We start from the raw sequence: 27,122 nt of genomic DNA on the forward strand, positions 1-27,122 counted from the left end.
CGGCGGCCGACGCGCGGCGGCGGCGGCGGCGGCGGCGGCGGCGGCGGCGGCGGCGGCGGCGGCGGCGGCGGCGGCGTGTGGCGACTGTGGCGTGCGTCTCGTCGTCGCGTCGGTTTGTCGTCGCGCGGCGATGTCGCACCGCGTTCCGTCACCGTGTGATTTTTATCAGTTAACAGTGACCTGTGCGCTTTACCGAGCCAATCGCGAAAGTATAGTCGAATATAAAGCGAAAGCTAGGCGATCAGATTCACCTATGTATGTATCTAATCTATATATGTCGATTGACGCGATTGTCGATCGTAAGTTCGTAATCGCGTTCGTATTTGCACGATTATTTCAATACGCTTTGAAAAGGCTATCAATGAGGTACAATACTTGTCACTCTTGTCAGTCGTCGGTCACGACTGCAAATTAAGCGGTCCAGCAACAATCGTCGCGAGAATAACAATAGCGATATATAATATTGCAATTAGTATTTGCGCATATGTTGTAGAAACTAGAAAATGTATACATTATTATAATTAAGAATATTATTATTATATCTATACGACAATGTAAATGTGTTAATCGTGCAAGTGATCGGCTGATGAAATATCGTTGGCTTTGATATTTGATTTTTGATGCAGCATATGGTTCGATTTTGGTTCGACCGCGTCGTGAATTTAAGTACGACGCGCAAGTCGCCGGTCGCCGCGCGCGCGAGATAGAGCGAGCCAGAGCGAGCGAGCGAGCGAGAGAGAGAGTCCGCCATCTTAGTTTCGCTTTGCGCGCTCCCGCTAGTCTCGCTCCATACGCTGATACGCTTCGGAGAGTTGGAGTCGCGAATTTGTCGCGTTCGTACGTTACTTGTCGCAAATTGAACAACGTCGCACGATGCGCTAATAATAAAGTTAATAATAATCGTTAGAGATTACGCGGCGGGGGGGGGGGGGGGGGGGGGGGGGGGGGGAGGATGGCAGCGTCGAGCGATCGTCCACGTCCACGGTAATTAGAATATGTGTTGCAAATGGAGCATTCTGATCGCTATTACAGAGAGCAAATAAACACGCTTCGTTTAAGCTCCTCGCGCATGTAATAAATAAAAGACTATCGATCGAATATATCGAATCGTTTCATCGTTTTATCGTTTTATCGACTTATATATATCGTTGAACGTTGAACACGGAGTAATCGTACGTTATCGGTTATACGTTATATTATTATATTAATTAATATGATATATCGCGCGCGCAGCGCAGGCCGCAGAGTAGGTAATGTAGGTATGCGTGTACAACGCGCAGAGAGCAGAGACACGAATCAGTTATTTAGTTGACAACTAGTTTCCTTTACGATTTACGATACCGTGGTCCGTGAACCGTGTGTTTACATATACACATTTACGTATACACATTTCCATATCTACGCTACGTCTCGACGATTCCGACGATACATCGATAATCGATACGCTGGGGTCAGCTGGGCTCAGCTGGGCTCAGCTGGGCTGTATACCGTGGACTAGCCGTGGACCGCCACTGACCCGCGCCACTACCGCCTACTTACATTAAGGTTATACATTAATCTCGTTAGATTAGAAATAAAAGGCCGCGACCGGCGCGACCGTGTGACGTGAGATTCGTGATTCGTGACTACGGGGAGATTCGTAATTAATTGAACGCGGAACGCTCAAAACGTAAAATATGCCTTTGCGCAGCGAATTGCGATCGACGATCGTAACTCGGCAAGTAAACGTAACGTAACGTAAAAGGCAAGTGAAACGAGTCTTATAAAAAAAGAAAAAGAAAAAAAACACAAGTAACGTCTTCGCGACTTCTCTTTGACATTCGTGACGCTCGGACTTTCGCGTTGCACTTAATCGAGTGCGAGTGTTATCCGGAGTGTTATCCGCTGTATTATGGAGGAGCTGAATCGGTGCCAGAGCCAGAAATCGCCTAGGAGTTGGCGCCGATGGAACAGTTGGCGGATCTGGCCAGGCGGTAGTGCCGGTGCGACTGGTGCGGCTGGTGCGACTGGTGAGTAAACGCCTTTTCGTTTCTCCTGCTTTGTTTGTTTATTTCGCAAATTATTTTTACATTGCTTTCGCGTCTCCGTGGCGCGACAACGATCGCGATATCTCGATCGCGATGTTTGAAACTTTGAGCGTGATGATACGCTCTCGTTTCTCTCTTCCACGGATACTTGAGTTTGAGTGCGGATTATATTTTATATTCCACTTGTATATATATTGAGCCTTTCCTTTCCGAGAGAAAGGAAAAACAGCCAGATTTTCCGACAAAAATCTTTTACATTTACTGCTTACATTTACGACTTGCCATGCATTACATTTTTCGATGGGATATAACTAAAGCCGATTAAAGCGTGTGACGTTAATGAGCTTAGTTTTGGAATTGAAAGAAATGATGGATTTATGATGGAAGCTAAAGCTAATATTCATTATTTTATTTTAACAGTTTTTCAGTTTTACTGAAAAAGTTTATTGTTATCATGCTATTTAATGATTATTTTTTAACAATTTTATCGCGTTGTATGGAAACATTGATTTCTAGCACCGTCAACGTCACGCTCCAACTCTAATAAATTATATTATAACGTGAAATCAAGTAGGTAAGATATTTATTTGCTATTTGCGTAAAGGAATATAATATCGAAACGGTTTTCCGTGCGCGCGCGTAGAAAGGTTGTTATTTTTATTATACGGTACAATAAATGGAATACAATCACCCCCTTGTACTGTCAGCTTTCTATCCCCAAATTCACTCTCTTTCCATTTATGTGAGAAACTCTAACTAATTTATTACAACTAATCTATCTATTACGTTATCCTCCATCGCGCGTTACCCCTTTTATATAATTATTATCAAACAAATATTAAAACCAAATTTTAAAAATGTAGAAGAATCTATTTAAAAAAATATATATATATATAGATATAGTATATCTCGGAGCAAATACAAGACCATAAATTGTTTCTTTTGGAAAAATTGTCCGTTGAAATAAGATCTGGAAATGAGATTTGTCTTCGTCTGGGTGGATTTCATCCTGGATTAACGCGATCGCATCCCCGCGGCGATAGTTAAGTTGTCTCGAGTTATGACGGCAATTAAGTGTTGCGGCAAGGTTTACCTTGTAACTAACTTCCGCTGACCGTTCACTATGGTTACCTTGGTCGATTCCGCTCATCGGTTTACTCCCCAGCGAGATTAGCTCGCGCGATTCGATTAACGTCAGAACACCGCTAGCAAAAACGTAATTCGTTAGTGCCTATAGTGGACAAGTCGCTACGATCCCAAATGATAACAAATCTACATATTTGTCCACGTATGTTTATATTACGTATGACATAGGTCATATATTATACGTTTGTTTCAAGTATCATGTTATCTTGCGTTACTGCAATCGATCCAATGTTTTTCTTAAATAAAGCCGGACTAAAGACGGCGCATTTAAAATTTCCAACAGACAATTGAATATAAATACATTAATATATGTTTATATGTATATTTAAAAATATTAATAATTAATAGTAATATCTTTTTCATAGCCACAAAAATGATTAAACTTGTTCAACTTGGAAGAAATAAATCTCACTGCGCACACGAACGAAAACTGTGCATAAATAAAAATAATAATCGGTCAAAATTTAATTTTACTTGCAATTAATATTATAAATAAACCAATTAATATTACTTATAATTCAATGGAGATTAAATGAGAATTGTATTATCTATTATCACTAATGTCAATCAGTTATAGACTCGATGTACAAAATTCTTCAACAGCAATTTATTCGTTTGTAACGTTAATTGTAATATTTCTGCACGAAATATCCATATTATTTAATATAGATTGATACGATATAGATAGCATATACTTAATAGAGACAAAAACAAAAAAATCTTTACCAATGTGGAATAAATTTCTGCATGTTTTAGTGCAGAATTTATGCTCGCACACGCTGTGTTGTATATTATATTTGCCCGTTGATACGAAATTTGTTTTATGCTGAACAACAGGACGATTCGTTACAGAACGCTGTTCGATATCGTCGTTTATGAGATCGAAAATAGAACCGTTGATGAGATTTTCTGGACAACTATCGGGCGCATTAATGGGCGACGGCCTGTGCTTTTAAACGATGTTAACCCGACATCCTTTCTCGCCATTAGGAATACCAATGGAGGCGTTCTTCGATCGGATCTCTCGAGGCCCTCGCTTTAGACTCTAATATCTCGGCACAAAATGCCGAACGGAGGCGGAGAATCCGAAATAAGAGAGAAAGAGAGAGAGAGAGAGAGAGAGAGAGAGAGAGAGAGAGAGAGAGAGAGAGAGAGAGAGAGAGAGAGAGGGAGAGGGAGGAGGAGATGCTTTTCATGTGAGGGTGCTCGAAAGGATGAGAAAGCGACGGATTGCGAAAGAGAACCAGACGTTGAGAGGTATTTGTTAATCGGTTTGCAGGAATTCTCAATATAAGGGAGAATAATGAACAATTCTTATGACGTTCGCTTTGTGCTCTCTCTCTCTCTCTCTCTCTCTCTCTCTCTCTCTCTCTCTCTCTCTCTCTCTGCTGTAGCAAATGACGTGCGATCTCAAATCATCCACGTGTTATTTGTCACCTTTCCTGTTCGAAAACTGAAATATCCGTCAATTGCGAGGAAGAAGACAACTTTTGGAGTTTGACATCAAGCTGTCGTCGGTGTGCAGTTTCACTAATTCTGCTATCCTGCTCGCTTCTATCCTACTTTCCAAAAGCACTTGGGATTTCCCTAAACAAATTTCGCAAACTACATCGGGATGATTTATTTGTCCGAATTGGTTTTGTCTAATCTTTCATCGCTGGTGATGGTTCTAAATTTATCTTTCGCTTTTTAATTCATCAACTTGTAATCGATGAATGTTGAGGGATGATTGCAAGAAATTACAATAATTACATTAGTTCCGTAATATTGAGTAATACATAATCGTCGGTACACTCGGCCGATTGAGTATAAAAAGCAGCTTTATATTCATATCTTTTTTGGCGAGAATTATTTATCGCAATTGTTGAACAATCTCTTTTGTCAGAGATTTGACAAATCATTTATAGAATGAGACGCCCAAAATATCTCGTCGGTTTGTCATTTTCCATCTTGTAACAATTATATATACATATATAATATATTGTTTCGCACATCGGGATCCCAGTACAAATTGCCCGTTGAAAAATGGTAATCTCCCGCAGTGATATACGAGTTTATTATTCCGACGCAAAGTGCTTGCCATGCTTCTCTCCGAGTTCCGTAAATTCTCCGTTCCGTATTTTGGTGAGCGGGAGCGTCGTATATGTACAATATATGTATATCGTCGTAGAAAACTCGTTAAAAGCGCGCCGCTTGACCCTTGTGCACGGGTTATTAATTGTACACGTCGTGAGTAGCTAGCGAGTAGCTAGCGGTAGCCAGGAAAACAGTACATTTCGATCGTGAAATGTTTTCATTGTCTCTAACGAAAAATAAACGTGTTGACATGTTCAGTCCTTTATTTTGATCATCCGCACGCGAGGATCAACGAGACTAAAGAAAAGAAATCCTTTGAAATTCAATGAACCGAAAATGCCGCGTGGATCAAATAATTAGGGTATGCAACGTGATACGTGTGCTTGGACAGGTGTTCGTTTCTGACGTCATCGCGGTATGTATAGAAACGTTGTCTTTTGGACTTTTGGACATAAATTCGGTCGGGATATCCGAAATTTGTAAATTTCTTCGACGCGCAATTTAGCATTTATTCCTTGAGTCTGTGATTGTGAATTATCTATAATTTTTATTACAACTTGATCTCTAAAGGTTTGCAGTTCTTACAGTTCTGAACACACACACCTATACATGTACATATAGGTTTCATCGTTAAAAAAGTATACGTTACACCGCGTGAAAAAGTATATGAACTATATGTTGCGTGCAATAGATAGCTTCCAGCTACTTCGCTCGCGCGGACTTTTTATACACGCGTATATACATGCAGTTTTTATATTTAGGGACGCAATCGATCAGAGCCTTTTTCAGAGCCATATTTATGGGGCGTATACGGTAGTTTGCTGAATTTTGTGGCAACAAAAGCAACGAACGTTCGTTTATATTTAAGTATTACCGAGAAATTGCTCAAATATCGATCTTGCACATATAATATAGACGGTACGCTACGTCAGTGTCGATATCACGCGCTCCAAGATGGATGGAATATTATTTTATTACATAAAACAAACACGCGAACGAAACAATCTTTCGTTTCCTTTACTTATATGGATGGATTCATCCATCACGATTGGAACACGTCGCGTTGTCCAATTATTATATCGCGCAGCGTACCATAATATTTTAATCGTGAGAATTTAAAGATTTCTAACAATAAGTGGAAATTCAACGAATTCCACTTTCTTTATAACCGTCGAATGTTAAACGTAATACTTAACATATAACGTAACGCACACATATGTTTTAAAATATATCACTAAATGAAAGGAGCCTTTCAAGAATAAAGTTTCTTGTAGTAGGTACGTATCTTTTCATATTAATTTAAATTTAGTGCTATTGAAATTTTGAATGGATAGCGAATAATCGTTCGACACAACAGCCAATTAAAACTTTTTATAACAGACGTTTCTAGTTGAATATACCTTAATGTTATATACGCTTATGTCGTAAGCGTAATATTTTTCTCGCAGTATTCTGGAGTTAATTGGCAAAGTTACGATTGCAATGCCTTCTTTGAATCGACTATCGTATAGATAGCGAATGGCGTGTATTGCTGACATGCGAATATCTCTGTCAGTCTAGGAATAGCCATCGCGAGCAGGCATATTATTATCTTTGCCATTAAAACATCCCCTTTAGTTAGCATTTCACCTTGCAACGAGGACAAAGTATCAGCGGTACGCGGCGCCGAGAGCGTATCTCTCCGGCAGAGTCGATCTTACACGTCGTTGCTCGACAAAGTGAACCGACACCGTACACGTATTAATATCTAGGGTCCGTGGCTGTCACCCTCTCTGTATTTCTTCCTATCATGCTGCTTTTAACGCTCCAAGTCTTCGGTTCGCTCGTTGTGAGGGAGAAAGAGGGGAGAGAGGGAGGGAGGGAGGGAGGGAGAGAGAGAGAGAATCCTATCATGACTCTGAAATCCGTGCGCTGAACGACAAATAAACGCTCGTGCAAAATTAAATTATGTTGAAATGCGATTGTATCGATTGTGCGATTGAGATACGTGAAGCAGCTCATTCGTAAAAGCGTTCTCGTTAGCTACGATAGTTTATTTATTATACGATATTGCACACGATATCTCAATTTTAACGATATAAATTTTCGTGATCAATTTGAACCTGACATTTCTTTTCTTTTTCCTTTTTATCAAAATGACGAAATGGCCATATTTTTCAGGTTACGAGCGATTAAAAATTGCAAAGTTTGGCGAATAAAATTACTGGATTGCGATTGAATAGATTCCCTTTTGGGAAAGCTCTTTGTATGGATTCGAGGTAATGGAAACGTTGCAAAATGAAAGGGGAGTACGAGAAATATCGGAAACTTTGAACTCGTTATGTTAATCATCCCTTTCTTTAAAAGTTTACGTAATTTTCTTTCAATATTATTTTGACCCGAAAGGTTTTTCTTTGTGCTTTCTTCTTGACCTAAAATACTTGCAGCTCGGTGGTCTTGGATAGTTGATTATATCATTTGTTATTTTTATATCATACATCACCATTCCTTTCGCCTTTATTATATAAATGTACTCGTATATGTATGTGGCGACGCTGGGTTCCATTCCACATATTATCAATCTCCATACTCTTTTCTTTTTTCATCTATCTTGTTGCATTATGTGAGGAAATTTCGACTTTTATAATATTTAAATTAGCTACGTACAATTTCCTATGCGATAAAAAGCGAGATAGCAGCGCGAAAATAACAAGAGGTATTGAGATCAATTTAACGGTCTTTTGATAATACATATGAATATGTAGAAGCAAACACATTTATATTTTAATGACTTTTTAATAATTATTAACTCTGCGCGGACACCGTGTTTTTGGAGCATCCGGACACCCTGGGATTTTTAAGTCCAAAAGGTTTTTGAAAGCGTTTTTGTGTTACAAAAAATCTATAAAAATGCACGTATCATCTTCAAGGCTTCAAAAAGCCTGATTTCTATACTTACATAGGCTGGAACTGTTGCATATATATAATATATATTTTTTTTTTTAGAGCGCTGAAGCCATTCTCGTAGGAATTATAAATGAAAAATCGACTGCTTTAAAAGGCCCACGGTGTATGCGCAGGGTTAATGGGGATAATTCTCAGTGATTGTAAATATAATTTTTATTGTTAGCAAATTATTACTTTATTTATCCAATAGTTTGAATTCCCCTCCACTTGAATTCCTCCATTAGTACAGCTTTCATATCATTACAAGTTTTCGTTCTCTTTATTTAACTTTCATATTCCTCTCGTGCTCTCTCTCTCTCTCTCTCTCTCTCTCTCTCTCTCTCGGCGTAGTTGCAAAAAGGAAAATCCATCGCTGCTCATACAATTGACTTTTTCTAGAAATACCTATCCTTTTTCCTTTTTTTCAAACATCTCCACATAGCCGAATGGACCAGTCGTGGACCGATGGATCTTTAGAGGAACGGAGAGATTCGTCACCGCGTGCGCACGCATATCAGATTTTCGCGGGATTCGTCGTCGTCGTCGTCGTCGTCGTCGTCGTCGGCATCGGCGTCGACGTCGGCGTCGGCGTTGGCGACGCGGCGCGGCGCGTTACCGCGTCCCGCTCGCTCAGCCGGCGGTTCGTTCTCTCGGGATCGTCAGTAGTCCAACGACATTCCGTCGAGGTGCATCTACCTTATCTACCCCACGACGCCTCGTTGTAGTCGGGTGGTAGTCTTGCCGTATATATCCTCCTCAGCACACTTCACCACGCGCGTTACCTACAGCCTACAGCTCCGAGTTCGGAGCGAACGAACGTTATCTCGTTCGCACGCGTTCAATGCCTTAACTCTTTGTCATCCCTTGTTTTACCCTCGGTCCCTCGGTCCCTCGGTCCCTCGCGCCGCTCTCGCTGCCTCTATTGCTTTCTATTGTGTGTAGCCGCGTGCGGAGTGTACTCGTGTTTCTTACGCTTCTTCTCTCCCCACTACTCCTCTTCATCCACCATCCTTCGTCGTCCACGGTGTGTATGTACTCGTAAGCTCTTCGTTTTGTCAGTGAAAAAAAAGGGGAAAGAAGAAAGAAAAAAGAACCAGTGGCTGTTGTTACTATTTTTCTAATAATCTTTCTTTTTGTTCTTTTTTTCTGTTATTGTCTCTACTGCCCCCGATTCGAAATCACTCTATATAGTACCTAAAAGCTAAAGAATTTAAACATCAGTTACGAATGGTTTTTCATTTGACAATGAGTCTCATGTTATACGTGTGAATCGATTTAATCGATTTAATCCTCGTGAATCGTCGGTTTAATCTCCTCGTCACTTTCTCGTACCTGCTACGATTTGCTCTTCGATATTGGTCACGTTTTTCTTTCTCGCTGGGATAACACTGGGATATAAGATATCCTCTTTATATATACAAAATAAAAAAGTCATGATACACAAAAGAATTTCAAACGGGCACATCATATCTTGGCGAAACAGTATTACTATATTTCTGACGAATCGTTTATAACTACATACATTTGATCGATGTGCGCGTCATTATCTTTCTTCTTTCCACATTTTTTAAATTTTGAGAGTTGTTGATAGTTTTAACTAATTTATAAAAATTTATAAAACTGATTAGACATATAAAAATGTCTATATATTACGCAATATTTCCGTACGAGTCTATAGGAAATGTACATTTCGCATCTTTCACGACTTTCTTTTGCAATTCTCGTCTTTAAAGCATTTCCAGAATTGTGCGTTTTAAACGTTAACGTGGCTACCGATGTATACATATATATGTATATCTAACAAAAGTATAAGAGAGGACTAAGATTGAGATAATGTTGTTATTATTTATTTCGTATTAATGTGATTTTTTATTGATTTTTATTAAAACCCACAGAAATTTATTTATAAGTAAAAGAGTATATTATTTAAGAGCAGATAATTTAAAACTAAAAAAATTTAGAGAGAGAGAGAGAGAGAGAGAGAATGTTGCGTGACTTTCCTAGCAACTTTTCTGAAAGCGTCGAGCATACGTTTCCAATTCCAAGTATCCTTCACTCACTCACTCACTCTCTCTCTCTCTCTCTCTCTCTCTCTCTCTCTCTCTCTCTCTCTCTCTCTCTCTCTCGTCATATGAAGACGACTTTGGGCAGATTCCAATTTGATCCCTTTTACGGCACTACCTATCTTTGCGTTAATAATCCACAACTGTTTTTCCAACTGCTACAATAGGCGCTGAGAGGTGCCGGTTGAACGGCATCGACTTTTTTCACATTAACAATATGTATATATATTTTTTCTTTTCAACATGTGATATAAATTTCCAACATCTATCTGCGAATACATCTTCCACGGTCATACGATGATTTTTGTCACTTAATTTAATTGAGCAATTGATGTCAAGTTGTGCTCTCGAAAATTATCTAAAATATTGTAAAACATTATTTCATTTGTTTTCTTAAATTTATTTATTCTATTCTAAATATAATCAATTTTTCGATCGAATAACTCTATTAAAGAATAAACTATTAAATTGGAAGAGAGTGCGTAGAACGCGCTTATACAATATTATTTTTCAGCATTTGATTAATATTTGACTTGATTTTATACCATCCGAAAGTCAAGACAAATATTAAAAATTTTATTTCGAATTTAGGTATGCGATCGAGAAAGAGATAACTATATTATGCATAAAGAATGAAATGCATATCTATATGAAAATGCATACATCATTGCGTATAAATGTCAAATTTGTTCGTGTAACGTGTGATCACGGTACACATTAGACTCACACCATGTGACGCGATGGACTCTTCAGTTTTCCTCGACTTATCACGTTTCCTCGACCTCTTTCTTCGTGATACACATTGCATGATCTATCCAACAGGAGATAGACGCGCGTATACGCGCAAATCGAAAGCGCACGCATACATCAATCCGAAATTTTCCTTTTGTCGCCAATGGTTCCATTAATTTCGGATTTGAATAACCCGAGAAAGAACGGTTGATCAGTTTGGAACGAAATATTTTTATTACATTATTACGTATTGGATTCCTTTGAGCAAATCTGGCATCGGTGATTAGTTCGTTTGCGACAGATGCGCATACTTTTCGAAAAGTTGTTAAAATCGATACACGCGCTGCGGCTCAAGATTGGTCAAAGTTGGAAAGTTTCGTGATGCAGTGATTCAGAAAGACAGTGGTGCGCTTACCTCTCTTCTTACGAAGGAAATGGACAAGGACAGGCATGTACGAGGTAAGGGAGCTATTTTTGGATGCTGTTCTTATTTCCGAATACTATCGATGACCTATCTCAAGCCATCACGTATCTCGTCCTAATAAAAACAAGTCTTTCTTTTCCTCTCCTTTTCCCCCTTTTCTATCTCTTTCTCCCCTCCATCCCTCCCTCTCCCCCCCCCTCCACCCTTTCCTTCCTCTCCGTACTCTCCATTCTCTGAGATTTAAACGCAAGATAAATGTTCCTTCCCCGAAGAAAATGTTCCGTTTCGATGGATTCTCTTTGTCATCATGTTTCACCTACGTGATGGCTTAATAAAAGAGAGAAAAGAGACATTTCATTTTTTATTAGCAATATTGTCTACACTAGTCTATAGTATTTCGGTATCTAATTCTTAATCTCAATTTTAGATAGATGTTTCCAACATCTCCTTAACAAATTGAAAAGCGATCTAAAAATTTGTCATTATCAAATTAAAGACAGAGATTCCTTCGAATATTCTATTATACATAAATATGTAGATAGTATTTCAAAGTTTGCCAAGTGACTTTCAGGTAGCGTAACATTTAAACAAAAAAATCATATCGTCACTCTATACACATGGAAAATTCAATACTTTTACACATTTTATACGATATTGGTTTTTAAGTAATGAGAGAAATCGATTTTCTAAACACTCAAACACGCATAACATGTCAATCGTTAATCTCCCTTGCGGTTAAGAAATTTTAGGCTTTTAAATGAGGTCGGATTTGCAAACAAAAGCGCAGCTCATAATCGTGAGAAAGTTATTGGATGGTCGGCACTTGTCGTGGAGTCGTTCAATCGACTCGTACCAATGATGAACTAACATATTGTAACTATCGCCATGAAAACCGCCAACGAGACTTGTTTTCGGAATTATCTCGCTTACGTAAAATAGTGAAACTTTAATCAGTACTACTATAAAGATTGAGCTTCCGAAAAGAATTGAAAAAAACTTTTGCGCGATTCCAATAATGAGTAATATTTTCTATAACAAGAGTAATATATCAACAAGGAAACGATAACAATTTTTATCAGAAGCATGAGCATTAGCATGAGCATCGGACGTATTAGGTATATGTTTCATTTATGAAAGTATATCGATTATTTTGCGTCCTATCTGTTTGTTCGGTCAGGTGAAGCAGCCGCTTTTTCAACTAGAGCTACTTTTTAAATCCGTGTATCTTTACCTATACCAAGCTCATCATATCCGCCTAGATTTTTTCGCTTGCATTACTATTGGTTCGTAATATTTATTCTAAAATTTTTAATTATCGTTCAAGGTAATTGTTTGCAAAGAAAAATAAAATAAAATTGCCAATAACAAGGAAAAATAGCATTGAATAGTATCAAAAGGTTAAGGACTTTTTTTCAGACCTTCATTGGAGAACTCGGATAATTTTTATTTATCTCCATATATCTTTTTAATCTAAATATATTTATATCAATATGTGTATATACAATATATTATTCAAGAATGTTTCCCGCACGAGTTCAGACTGTTGTGAGTTACAGCGTAATTTTTCACGTACGAAAAAGGTTACAAGTAGGAGAATCTGATTATCTGGTAACGAACGATGTTTTCAGCTCCACAAGTCGTATCGGAGCAATAAATAAACATCATACGCGCTAGGATGGTATTTGTGATTTTTGTATAATTTCACGGGAACAAGTAAACTGCAGTCGGGCTTTGATAATCGCGGGAAAGCAAAGGATCGCTGTTAATACGTTACGCTGAGTTATTGAGATTGTTCCAATTAACCGCAGTCAACTTGGCGTATACCACGCATTAACTTCCCAGGCAACTTGTTTGTGTCACTGAGTTTTAACCGAATCAAATTAACGTGAGTCCAACTATCACACGACTTTACTGGCTTTAGAAACATGCGAATAAATGAATTATTAAGAGTATATTCGACTGAATATACGCTAAGCTTTTGATATAGATATCGGATTTCTATAATATCGTCTATAAATAATGAGATGTCGTATAAATGTATTTCCGGGAAAGCGAATCAATATAAAATATCGCGATGTGTCGAGTTACATTAAGATATCAACGAGTTACATTAAAAAGATATCTTTTTATAATAAAATTCTGAGAATAATCAAGTATATAGTAAGTTAACTAACATTACTTCCGGTAAATCGAAATATACCGAAAAATTAAATTATATCAGATGATGACAATTATGTTCGAGAAGCACGTATTTGCTATTCACGTATTTATTTTTGCGAGTAGCAAAACTTAAAATTTTACTAATTATTGATGACTTTTATCTTATAATTGGCTTATTCTGCATAATGCTGAGAGAGCTCATATATTACCATCAAATGCGATTATGAATTATTCAAACGCTTGTAATCATGCACTAATGCAATCATCATATAAATGGCAATCAGCATATCCCGCAAATGCGTAATATCCATATACATTTTACTACAGTAATTATAATACGTTAATGAATATTTCAATATGACATTTAGTTACTTCGCGGCCATTAATATATACGTGAAAGTTTTTAGTGTAGAATTTTTGAATAGATCCTTATATAAAAAATATAATTGACATTTAATTAAATATTTTCAAGTATAATCTATGTGTATATTTTTTGAAATATTTAGAAACCAGAAGCAAATTACAAAATAATAACACTTACAAACATTCCGATCGTTAATTACACTTAATTATTATTAGATCTCACGACTTTCCTCGTTGTTATAACTTTAAATAAAATTATAGTCATGCGATGTGTGTGTGTATGTACACACACACACACACACACACACACACACACACACACACACACACACACACACACACACACACACACACACACACACACACACACACATATGTACATATATACAATAAAATAAATCCTATAGAATTATATAATGTAATTTTAATAATATAATTTTATTTTCTTGTTTTTTAACTTTATTACGTACGAGGTATCATCAAAATTCTAAAAGAGGTATAAAAGAAATATAATTTTTCTTTTTATTGCCAACATCTCGTTTGAATCGCACATCGTGTTTTAAATTATATCTGCCAAAAATCAATAATATTGTTGAGGTTATCCATAGTGGTCACCTAGTGGGCGCCAGCATTCCTTTGAGGTTTTCTTTGCGACAAAATCTGATATCTCTCCACGTACAGCTTACGTCGGTAATTTATCCACTGTTGGGACTACACACTAACATTTTGTCTCACCAAGGCCGGTATTCATAGTCAGATCTTATATTTAAGAATAAGAGCATCTTAAGTTTATCTTTAGATGCTGCACGACTCGTCTCATTGGCTACGGAGTATATCTAAAGATGAACTTAAGACGATCTTATACATATATAAGATCTAAGATTATGAATACCGGCTCAAGTCTCATTATATTTTTATCATTTCTGCCGATAAGAGTGAAAAAACTGCGGTTTTTAAATATTAATTAGTTGTAAGATGTGTGAATAACGTCGTGGTACCATTAGAGTATAATATAGAATACGTAATACGTATATAGTGTAGGCTGTTATTAAATTTTCCTCTTGTTGTCCGAGTTTGCTTGTGAAAGGCTTTTCGTTTTCCTGATGATTCCAATCTTTGCTTCTTATCTGCCTTTTCACATTTTACGCGCTTAATATGCTTAACGCGTTTAACGCGCTTAACGTTAGTGATTCCCTTGTTAAAAAAGCTTCTATAGAGTATAGGGTATAGGCCATTCTCGGTCTATACGGGTAGCATTCTTTTATATTAGTATTTACGCCTTTAGAAAGATTTGCAAACGATTCACACGACAATAGGAAAAATATTTTAATAAAGTTCTTACACAACCGTCGCTCCATGGTTCCGACCGTGTGATAAATTGCTAAAGAATTTGCGTGATAAAATTGAATTCGACCTAAACGCATTTTGGTGAGATCAGAATAATCGGATTCTTGGAGTGACACTTGATTCATTCCGTTTAACTAATACGTATATTCTACATCTTTTATACCATTACCAAGAGACCAACCATTAACAAAAAAAAAGAGGGAAGAGAAAATAAAGGAAAATAAAGAAAGAGAAACGCGCCGGAACATAAAATATGATTGAGAATAGATAATTGCTATGAAGAATTAAATTAAAGTAAGATATATAGAAATTGTTGTAAAAATTAGAGCTTGTATAGAACATTATTTGTTGTAATATTTATTTTAAAATAATCTTTCTTTACGAATAATATTTTTAAAAATTCTTAATAGAGAGATTCTCAGCAATTTTATAAGGTCACTGTTTCTTTTCCTCTTCTATTTTCCTTACTATAATTTAGTAACGTTAAAATAATTTGGCTTTTCTGTTTTTGCATATAAGGGATCATATAAAAAGTCCATATAAAATAAAATTTTAATTAAAGAAAAATTGATACGCATTTGAAACATATTTTAAAAATCTTTTTTTATTTAGTTTTTATTGAGCTACAAGTTAGGTCAACTTTCTGTTATCGTTGTTATTACATTAACTATGCAGGGTTTAAATGGTTGTATTATGTTGTTAATGAACCGGTTCCCCATTCTTAAACACTGCATTCGCAAAAAGTCTCGTGAGTGCATACGTACTAAGACTTAAATCGAAAGATCTTTACATTGTCCGTCCTTTAGCGCGCCCACACAAAATCACGGATACGGATCGTCTTATTGTTCCACCTACATACATGCGGTATCCGTATCGAACGATTTGTAACGCGTCGCCGTTTCGTAAATTGCTGCATCACGTTGGCACATTTGGAAATTTTACCAAAAATGTATATATCCGTAATTGCTGTTATTTTTATCGTTAGCAAAACAAACGTTACAGATTATTTTATGTCACAAATAATATTAGTTTGTATCCTTGACCTTTCAAAAAACCCTCGAAGGCATAATTTCTTCCCTCCCTCCCCCCCCGTCTCTCTCTCTCTCTCTCTCTCTCTCTCTCTCTCTCTCTCTCTATGTATATGTATGTGTGTGTTGTTTATTGCAGGCTTGCCAAATTCGTTGCTCGAATTCATTGATTCGGCTAATTTAGGATAATAAAAAATTATTAAATAAATAAGATATTTAATTTTATATAACGTTTCTAGATAGTTAATATAATATATTTACAATTAATTGAAATGTAATTTAAGATCCCCAGCGTTATCGGGAAAAACGAAAAGAATTCACATATATTGAGGAAATTGAACACGCATGGTTGGTGATTGATAATTGAATACATTTCTTCCAGATGTTGACGATATGACCTCGGGTTATTGTAATTCAACGCGCTGATTTTGAGAGGAAGAAAATTATGCATTTACCGCACCTGCACCGCCGCGAAAGTCAAAGTACGATTAACGTTATCGCGAGATCTCTCCGATTTACCAGAGGGCACAGTATACGCGCGAGGCGAGGCAATATACAATTTTGATCGATGAATGTGCGAGTGATCGACGACATTTGAAGGTTTACGTTTTCTAGGAGAAAACGTAATAGACATTGATTTTATGTTGAATTCCGTTTTTTGAGTTAAATATTTGCAAGTTTACGATGCCGTTCTCATGTTTATACATCATTTATATTCTTCTCGGTCTTTTCCTTTTTTTTTACTTTCTCAACAAATTCTAGAAACTGAAGGCAAGCAATTGTATTTCAATGTCTTCGGTTTACTTGATTGTAAGCATATGTAGAATACGTAGTGTATAAGTGTAGTATACTTACATTTCATGCATGTTTGCGATGAAATATAAATGGGAGAGAGAGAGAGCCTTGCTAAAGTGCGGATTCAGCCAACTTGCATTGCTTACATTTCTTCCTACAGTCAGAGATCGTAAATCGCGATTTCATGCCAACTTGAATTTTACAAAAATACGATTCGTAACGTACCCACGATTCTCTCAATTCAAAGTTGCTCGTAGTTTTCTCTTGCATTTATGGTTTGCATCTTTCGAGGTCGATATAGTAACGATGCGTTTCTATTTTGTAAATTTACCATCACACCGACGCCAGTTTGCTCTCAACGATTGAGACAGAGGCGACGTTATTATATATCACGTTCATTCTCATGAATTGGTTGTACAAATGCGACTTCCGGCTGATGGGCGTGCATTACTAGATCGCGTTCATTTATCATTCCCTTATACATATTAAAAGAGGTCTTTAAGAAAAATTTTGCAATTTCTTAAACAAATAGATAAAACTGATTCGGTTACTTTGAAAACGGCACAAGCCTGCAATTTTTTAAATAAATCGCTTTTGAGAGCCATTTCGATATTCCGTTATGTCATATTTGCAATTGCGCGATTCGATCGAGGAACTCGCCGCGGGTGAAATTTGTCTTGAAACGCAATCCAAGTTTTGTCTCCTGCAGTTTAATTATTTGAGTGGCAAAGGCAATCGCAATAATTTATGTGCGAAAAGTGCCAGTTAACGTCCCGGTAGGCTCATTCGGTAGTTTACGGAATTAAATTTAGGCGACGAGTTAATCTAGCTATATTCCAGAAGCCCAAGTCCCACAAGTCTCTCAGTACCTCAGCCTCTGTCCACGCGGCCTCGCGGGGGGGGGGGGGTGGGGGGCGGAGCCCCCCAGCGGGGGGGGGGGGGGCGGAGCCCCCCAGGGGCCCAGGGGGCGGAGCCCCCGGTCAGGAGGGGGTGAGGGGGAGGGCGAAGCCCTCCCCCCCCACTCGAAGCTAGTTTTCAATTACAGCGACACACACGCCCACAAAACGATGCGGAAAACATTATACAAGAACAGTGCGCAAGAGAGATAGATATAGATAGATAGATAGGTAGAGAGAGAGAGAGAGAGAGACCGCCGCGTCGCGGTCGGACCGCTCCGCGCTCGGTGAGATTCGAACCAGCCGCGGGTCACGGGTCGATCCGTTCCTCTTATTCCAGAGTCGCAGAACGTCCTTCACGTTTGTGTCGTCACGTTATCGAAACACATTCAACAATAATTCGCGCGCGATTTATTCTCACTGAAAGTAGAAAAATCCAAATATGAAATTATATTTACATAAACTTTGCTTAAGAATCCATCATCTATTTATACTTTGATTTCGCGAATAGGAAGCGACGCGATCTAATATACCTTACATAAATTGCTCGTACAACTTCTTTCTTCTTTAATGGTGTCCATTTTTGACATACTGCTATTCGATCAGTTTTGTTTTGTTTTTATTTTTTTTAATTTCATACGTCATACAGAGCCACGATATTAAGGTCATGCGAACGCGTACCTAAGTATATTCTACGCCAGAATAATTGCGGTCGACTTCACATCGGCGGAATAAAGATGACAGGATCGTTCTTTCTGCCGCCCAGTTGGCAGATAGCCGAGAGCGTGTCAAAAGGAAAAAGGAAAAAGACCGAGTTCGGAAGAGATCGAGTGCCTTTGTTACGTAAAAAGATATGTGTTACACAGAGTGCGCGTTCATCTTCAAGGTTTCCAAGTGGTGAGTGGGATAGTAAATTGCATATTTAAGTCAGATCGCTGATGATTTTTTAATTCGTTATAGAAGGCCACTAAGTAACGTTAAATTTGCACCATAATTTATGAATAATTGATGCAATAACAATACGCGATAACAAATAACTGGAAAGAGTATATCGTAATATAAATTAAATATCTACAATGATTTCGAGATACATAGTTGCTCGTGATTTTTCATTCCTGCATTATTTAGTTTTAGGCAATGTTTAGTTTATTTGCCAACTAGCCGAGTTTATTTGCTAATGTCTACTTAACAGTCATCAATCACATCGAGCGACGAGGACACGCTCTCTGGTGCGCTCGGGTCAGCACTTGTCGTGTCCTATTAATTAGGTGCGAATCATTAGATTACCGTTCCGTTTATCAGACATCTATACATGCAGCGATACACGCAGTATTTAATCGTATCTATCATTCACAGCATTACAAGTTGCACGACGCATTGATTAATTTTATAACCTTATTTATTAAAGCGGCCTATTGATTACTTGAATAGGTACATACATATATGTATAAAAAGATGTAGATAAATCTCTTGAGGATTCGAATAGATAACATGATAATACTTATTGTTAAATAGGACCGTGTCGCGTCTCGAAATATTTCCAGCTAGAGGTCCGTCCATCACACCGATCCCTCTGCTCAGAGAATCTCAGTTTCGCTCTCGGAAGACGGAAAGATTAAGGATATATTGTATATGCTTCGAGGCTGAAATATCTCCTCACGACCTTCGACTTTGCCGAGCGTTTTCTCGATGATAGCGCGCGCGCGCGCGAGTCCAAACATTATTCTCTACCCTCGACGTGTCTCTCCATATTGACGTTGTTTCAGGCCTCGTTCGATATCGTTCTCGATCTTGCCTCCGTTTACCCGTTGCCTGCGGGCCGCTTCTTCCTCGCAGTTTCTTCTCGCTGCTTCTTCTCTCTATCTCAACTCTATGGTGTTTTCTCCTTTCTTCCTATCCTATATAAGTAACACGGTCACTTATAACGATCCCCTTCTTCTGTCCAACCGAACCCCTCGTCCCGACTCGGCCTCTTTACCTTTTACGCTTCTATCTCTCTACGCGTCTACCCTCGCGCCCTCGCCTCGTGTATCCCCATTTTCGAGCATCTATATCTATCTTTGCTCACCCGACCCTTGAATTAAATTACATCTCGGAGGTCGAACGACTTTACCAGCAACCAGCTCGCCGTAGGCATTGCCGGCCGCGATGCGCCTTCGTCCTGTCAGCCTCTTCGACCGCAATGATATACCGGCCATTCATCTATCAGATCTATCTAGCTGATGGCGCGCAATTTTATATCAGCCGCCAGGACAGTCTACTCGTCACTGCATCATGTACAGTTATTTCATTTCTTTTCAATTCCACAATTCAGTGCCTCTCACTAGTATCTATATAGTAAATATCCTATCGATTCGACACAACTATGTCGAAATAGTAATAATATCATATTAATATCATATCGTTATACATCCCGTATCCCGTATCCCGGAGGCATTTATCTGAAATCTTTATACAGCTTTACAGTTTTGCAAAAAAAATTATTGTATCATTTTCATCTGCAGATGTATTATTATTATGTACCAATTTTAACACTACCAACACACTACCAACGAAAGGCGAACTAACAATAAAAGGGAATGGGCCGCTATTGTTACATGATTTGACTGACATTTATTGTTGGCATAAATGATATGAGCGACAATATCAAATTTTCTTACAATTAATTAGTACCGCAAATAACTCTATGCATTTATAAAGCAAGAAATATATAGACAACGTGCCATGTAACATGTTATTGAGGGGGGGAAAGAAAGATATTAGTTGCGATTAAGGATTTTTTATGTATTGTCCTATAAACGTTAGATCGATACACTAGCATCAGGTACTCGTATAGCGGGTGGGCAGGATGTAGTGCGATAGCTGAAAGGAGTTAAGTATCCGCGGTCATTGCACGAGAGAACTGCCGCCTTATAAGTCTCTATATACTCTCCAGCAATACGATTGCTTTAGCTTGCACTTATCGTACTTAATATTAGCTCTTTCTTGGCACATAATTGAAGTAAACGACGACTAGTAGTTGAGAGATATAAATCGCGTGATAATTTCTGGCAATCATGCCGTGTGCTATTTTCTAGACTAGACAAATCCGACGTGCGACTCTTTAGATTTACGCAGCTCAAATTTCGATAATAATATCGAGGCTTGCAGAACGGTGCGCTTAGCGCTTAGCGCTAATAAAGCCAAGAGCTATTTCAATTTAGAGGTCCGGCTTTATCTTTGCAGACAAATAGAGTCCCTCGAAATTTATGCGTTACTATACTTTCCGAATACAATTCCCATTATCTTTTTAAGAAATAAATTTTTTGCGATCCAATTTATGAGTGATTTTTATGTATGATATATGTATTAATATGTATATTAATGTATACACACAATAATATTAATTGAGATGTGTATCTTTTTTTTTCTCTTTACGAAAAGATGTGCATTGATATATAACATATAACATGTATAGGAAGAGTTGGTCACTTTAGTTTGCGTAATGAAAACTTGATGCATGCATTATATGTTTGTTATCACGCGCGCGCAAAGAGTACGTAAATTTATTAATTTTTTAATAAACATTTTAAGTTTGTCTGCACAAAGAATGCAAAAAAGCATTTGCAAAAGAGCGTCTGTTAGACGAGAATCTAAAATCAGCAAGTCAACGTGGAGAAATAATTCGTTTACAGACGCTAGTAGTCGGGATGAGATTTAGTGGATCGCATCGCTTAGAAAGGTCAGACGTCGGCCCGTGCTCACATTCGTCCCTCTTTGCGAAAAGTGCATACACTCGAATTTCTTATACGAGAACGAATTTCTTACGAAGCAGTGCCTCGAGAGTGCTTGCGTGCACTCCGCGCTCGCTCTCCGTTCTCTCGTTCTCTTTTCCTCTTTGTAACCCTTACGAATGGAGACACGCTTACGCGGATTGGCTTTCGTCGAGCCGCATCGCTGCACGCTTGCGCAAGCTTTTCGAGGTGAGCTCTCGAGCTGCGTTCGAGTCGCATCGCGGACCGTGGCACGTGGAGTCGCGTTCGCGAACCTGCGTCAGAAAATAAATTCTGTATTTTTCTGACTTTACTGACTTTGCTCGTGTCGCGCGAATATAATCGTCCGATTATTGCACACGAAATTTACAAATGTTAAACTCATACAAGAAATAGACTTATTGTCGAATCGTTGGAGCGACGCAGAAACATTGATATCGCGGATTCGTGTATTTTTTTTCTTTATGCCACGTGCGAACGTAGGAAGATCCAAGTCATCGGTATGGTGCAAGCTAATGGTGCAAGCTAATGGTGCAAGCTAATGGTGCAAGCCAGTGAAGTGTTTGATACGAAGGAGCGGTGTATCGAAAATAATAATTTATTACGCCTTGTATGTATCCATCTTGATATCTTTTGCAAAACATATCATATGTATATTATTTTAATCTTTATAGTTGCCATTTTTTTGCCCTAATGTTTTTCTTAATAATTATATGAGCATATATAGTTTGCTTCTTATAAGTTTGTTCCTTAATTAATAATTTTACGAGTTAATCTCGAGGCATTCTCTATTCTGCCACAATACTTTATATCGATTAAATTAAGAAAGGATGGATATATGTATAATGCTAAATGTTTTTTTGACGAAAGAATGTTTTCGTCGATCGAGTTTTGATGATTTAAGTATTTTAAGTAATCTACTTGAAAAAAAATTGTTTATACACTTTTATTATGTACACAGTAATTTCTGCATTTTTGGAATAGTACATCTCTATACCTAATAAACATATATGTCAGGCGTGCATATCTATTACGTTAAGGGAAATTCGATTTAATTTTAAATATACATTAATGAACTTAATACCTATACTAATAATGCAAATATTGCGGATCAATTAAAGGAATAAAATTTTCTTTAAATTTTTAAATATTTTGTTACAATATTCTTACTTGTGTCTTTTCTTATATGCGTATTTAACATAATAATAAGCGAGTATTCATGTATTTATATATAAATTTATATAAATATAGAGAGAAATAAATTTCCCTCCATCTCTGAGAAAATAACTGTATACAGAGAAAGCTGCCTAGAATTCTATTAACGAAAGTAGAGTATTTTAATAATAAACGTGTTGCCGAAGCGCCGGATGTTGATCGACTTTAAAAGATATGTATCAAATAATTAAAATAATAACAGCTATAGCGGATTGATTTAATACAGTCGCGCATGAATAATCTTGACGCAAAAGTAATAACTACTAAGCTCGAAAATTGTTGTCGTGCAACAATGACAAGGCATCGCATCCGTTCCCTTTAATTTTATTGTTCTGCCTGTCATTACACTCGACCTAAATTAGCACCGTTGAAAGCGGAGCTTTGCTTTCACGAATTAAATTTCTTCAAAACAACAGTCAGTTTAATGCTATATATATAAGAGTTTGGTTTTTCATTCAATAACACGTTTTAATTAATCGCATCGTTGTATTTACATTACGCGATCTATAGTTTTGCGTTTAATCTAATTCAGTCAAAGTAGAAATTTGCTTATGACGAAACAATGAATTCTATAAATAAAAAATCGGCGAAAGAACTAGAGAAAGACTGACGAGGAGGACAAAAAAAACAACTCAAATGGTATGGCTGTCAATGTGCAGAAAATATGAATTTAACGCTAGATACGCGGATGTGTCCCTCATTCGTAGAAGCATTATAATTACTATTATGAATATGTTTATTCGCGCAGAAAAAATCTCGCCCAAAATGGGCCATTGGCGCACAACATTGAATTATATGCCATTTTGTAAGTGTTGTTGTATATATCGTTAGAAAAATAAGTTTAAGTTCTGGGACAAGAGAAGTTATGACCGGTACAATTATCAGTCTTAATACTTATTCATTATCACATTCTGTGATAAGAACTGTTAGAACTGTCAGCAAATGATATGAAAATATCTTCAATATGCTCTGATGGTAGCTTGATTCTTACGTTTGAGTACTTCTTTTTCTTTCGGCCGAAAAGTGCAAACCAGCCGCAGGCCTGGACTTAGCCGAACAAGCGAATAAGTTTGTTCGTTACCGTCTCGTCACTATACGGGAAAGTGCCTTGGGCGCAGCAGGGAAGTCTAGACGATATTATAAAATATATTATTTTATATAAAATTAGCGACATTATAACTAATATCACATATGGTAATATGCAAAATTTACATCCTAAAAAGTATCTTTCCCCACGTTTTTGAGACTTGGGGCTTAATGTATATATTAGGTATTATTATTTTTGTCAACCTCCTCTGCAAATGCATATAGAAGACAAGTGCGTTCATCATGGCGCCCAAAACCCCTTAATAAAATGGGCGAGGTTCTTCGTCCGCTTTTCGGTTCTCCAAAATGTGCTTATATGCCATAAGTGCATATAACGCGTGATAAATTTTTCGAATGCAAGGATGGTGAGAATGTTGGAAGATTTTCCAGGTCGTTCCGTGGAATGTAGTGAAATTATCAAATTGGTTTGGCGAAAAGACGTAAAAATGTGGATGTCATTCCAGGTATTTGTATTCCATATGCATCACGCAAACAATATTTGTCTCGATCGTAAATGTAACAAAATAAAAAAAGACAAAACTTGACATATAATCGCCTCTACGTATCTGCACCGGTTTACAAATGATGGATCTCCCCCGTCCCCTCCCCCCAAGTTTCAATCATTATTCTTTTTCACCGCGATAGAAATCGATGACGAAGTATAAAACACGAGGTATATAAGATGGCGATGAAAAGGATGAGTTTATTGGTATCGAGTTTATGATGAATTTGACGTCACAGGATGTATATCGAGTATCGAGTATCGAGCAAATTGAACAATCGACAAACTCAAATCGGCACGATTGATTTATCTCCCACGTATTTCTCTTTTATCTGTAACATTTTAATTTTTTAACTTTGATATATTCTGAATTCTCCTAACTATATACAATTATATGCTAATGTAATTCTGCCGTCGAAGGACGTAATGGAATTACTTTAGAATAGTTTTTTTCCACGCAGTTTTAATCTCAAGTAATTGATTTTTCTGATTGTCATTGTTATGTAATCCATTATTCTCATGTATATACATATACATATATGTATATTTCAATATACGAGACGAGACAATAATGAAATTTATCTTGATTCTAAAGAACTTTTAAATGACTATTTTTCGACTAAAATTATAAATTAATGTAAATTAAATTTATAACAATCGCTTTACATTTTTTAATAATAGAGGATAATTTCGTGATTTTTCAAATAACTTTATTTGGTTTATATGGATACACGTGAATAACGTTGTTATCTCATTAATATAATGGCTACTGTACGGCAACAATAGCAACATCGCGCAGATGGCCCTACGTTCAACGCAAATTGGATTGTTCTAAGCATTTCAAAGTACATGAATACTCGCATTCTGTAGTATATGCCTCGAGAGAACACACTCCAGTGAATATAGTTTACTTTAAGAATATCGATCCGTATTATATACATATTTATCTAAGCAGCATAAAAATATGTATTTTATTTTGTAAATATGTAACCCGGATAGCCATCAGTGACATGAAACTCTTTATTCTCATCAAGACTTTATAACTCTTTCTGTTGATAAAGAGAGAGAGAGAGGGAGATAGACTACGTTAAGTATAGTCTCGTGAAAGTACTTAAAATCCATTGATTATTGATTCGCAAATCTGTTTTTATTATAACGCAGGAATTTTCATTGGAATGAATTAAAGACTTTCAGTCCTTTGGCAATAGGAGAGAGATTAATTTCTCTAATTATACAAATTTCCATATTAAATTTGATTCGCATAAAATCTTAGTTTGGAGCAAATTAATACTTTGCTCTTGTATGGAACTATTGGACTCGGGAAGAACTTTTGCAGAATAAAATTACATTAACAGGATGGGATTGAAGATTAGAAGTGTGACAACTCTCTTTAAGAATTGAAAATTTAAGTGCCTGCAATTTAAGTGCCTACTAAGGAAGAGAAATGAGAATAATAATTTCGCGGGAAACGAAGGAAACTAATTTATGACATTACTTGATCACAATCGCATCGTGTCGAGATCGACGATTGAGAACACTTAGTAAGTGCCACAGTATTCTGAATCATGTACGCATCCAACGATTAAAGTCGTACGACAAATTGCTTATCTGCTTTGCTATCGGGAGCGAGGCGAAGAGATTGTGATTGCGTTTCCTTTCCGCCTAAGAAATGAGCCAGAGTGAAAGAAGTGTCGTGAAGCATGGTCCTGAGGGCTCACCTCCGCCTCTTCTGTTGCCGCCGCCACCGCCACCACCGCCACCACCACCACCACCACCTCCTCCTTTGCCGAAGCTTCCAACTTATTCGCACCAAAAACTCTTCAAGAAATGCAAGAGCGCCACGTTTCAGCTTGATGGCGCGACATATACAATAGGTAATTGTTAAGCGATACAAATCGATTTCATATCAATTGAAAAATTATTCTTCAAATCAATTGGTAATTGCAGAGTATTCACAGTAGATATATAATTATCAAAATATTCCAGAATCAATATCAAACACCAATTTAATGAAATATTAGTTAAGTACTTAATAGTTAAAGTATTGTATTAAAATAATATGAAATTGAATTAACAATGGAAGTAGCAGGCAAAGCAGGATGGAGCCGGATAGGCGAATATTTGCTTGTATTCAGACAATATTATACCTTACTATTAAAAATTAATACATTTTAATCTTTATATTATCTTATTAACCTAAATATTTATCTAATTCAATGCAATTGTAATTCGCCAGTACGAAATAATAAAACTAAGACGTATGTGTGAATCGGCCCAACTGGCAATAATTTATTAAATATTAATCGACTTTATTGGTCATTATAGTCGTCAAGACAATACGACCGTGATTTGGATTGATTATCGTCAAGACACACTTTTTAACCAAGGATTTGGTCTATATAAATTGATGTAATCTTTGATACTTATACATATATAAGCATCATATTTAAAATAATTAAATTTATTGCGAAAAATATTACCTCAGCCAGGATTCGAACCTGGAACTTCCCTCATTCCGTGAAGGGTGGTCGTATACCAATTCGACCACTGAGGCATGTGGTAATATTTATCGCAATAACCTGTAT

At 37.2% G+C, this 27,122-nt stretch overlaps 1 protein-coding gene across 9 annotated transcripts in view; it reads left to right on the forward strand.

The window, feature by feature from the left end:
* The first annotated feature begins 97 nt into the window (after window positions 1-97).
* Window positions 98-27,122, forward strand: part of LOC139771853 (dual specificity calcium/calmodulin-dependent 3',5'-cyclic nucleotide phosphodiesterase 1-like) — a 95,749-nt gene continuing 68,724 nt past the window's right edge. Inside the window, exons 1-2 of one of the 9 annotated variants that reach the window (XM_071704970.1) lie at window positions 98-255; window positions 1,567-2,009. In XM_071704970.1, the coding sequence (XP_071561071.1) occupies window positions 1,892-2,009 (118 nt within the window). In that variant the 5' untranslated portion in view covers window positions 98-255; window positions 1,567-1,891. Of the gene's footprint in view, window positions 256-1,566; window positions 2,010-8,828; window positions 11,429-25,889; window positions 26,412-27,122 lie in introns of those variants that run through there. The other 8 variants (XM_071704971.1, XM_071704972.1, XM_071704978.1 and 5 more) reach the window with 8 other exon arrangements.

This window comes from Temnothorax nylanderi, unplaced genomic scaffold (genome assembly GCF_030848795.1).
Source record: "Temnothorax nylanderi isolate EJ_2023f unplaced genomic scaffold, tnyl_v1.0 TNYL_tig0045_pilon, whole genome shotgun sequence".
NCBI lineage: Eukaryota > Metazoa > Arthropoda > Insecta > Hymenoptera > Formicidae > Temnothorax > Temnothorax nylanderi.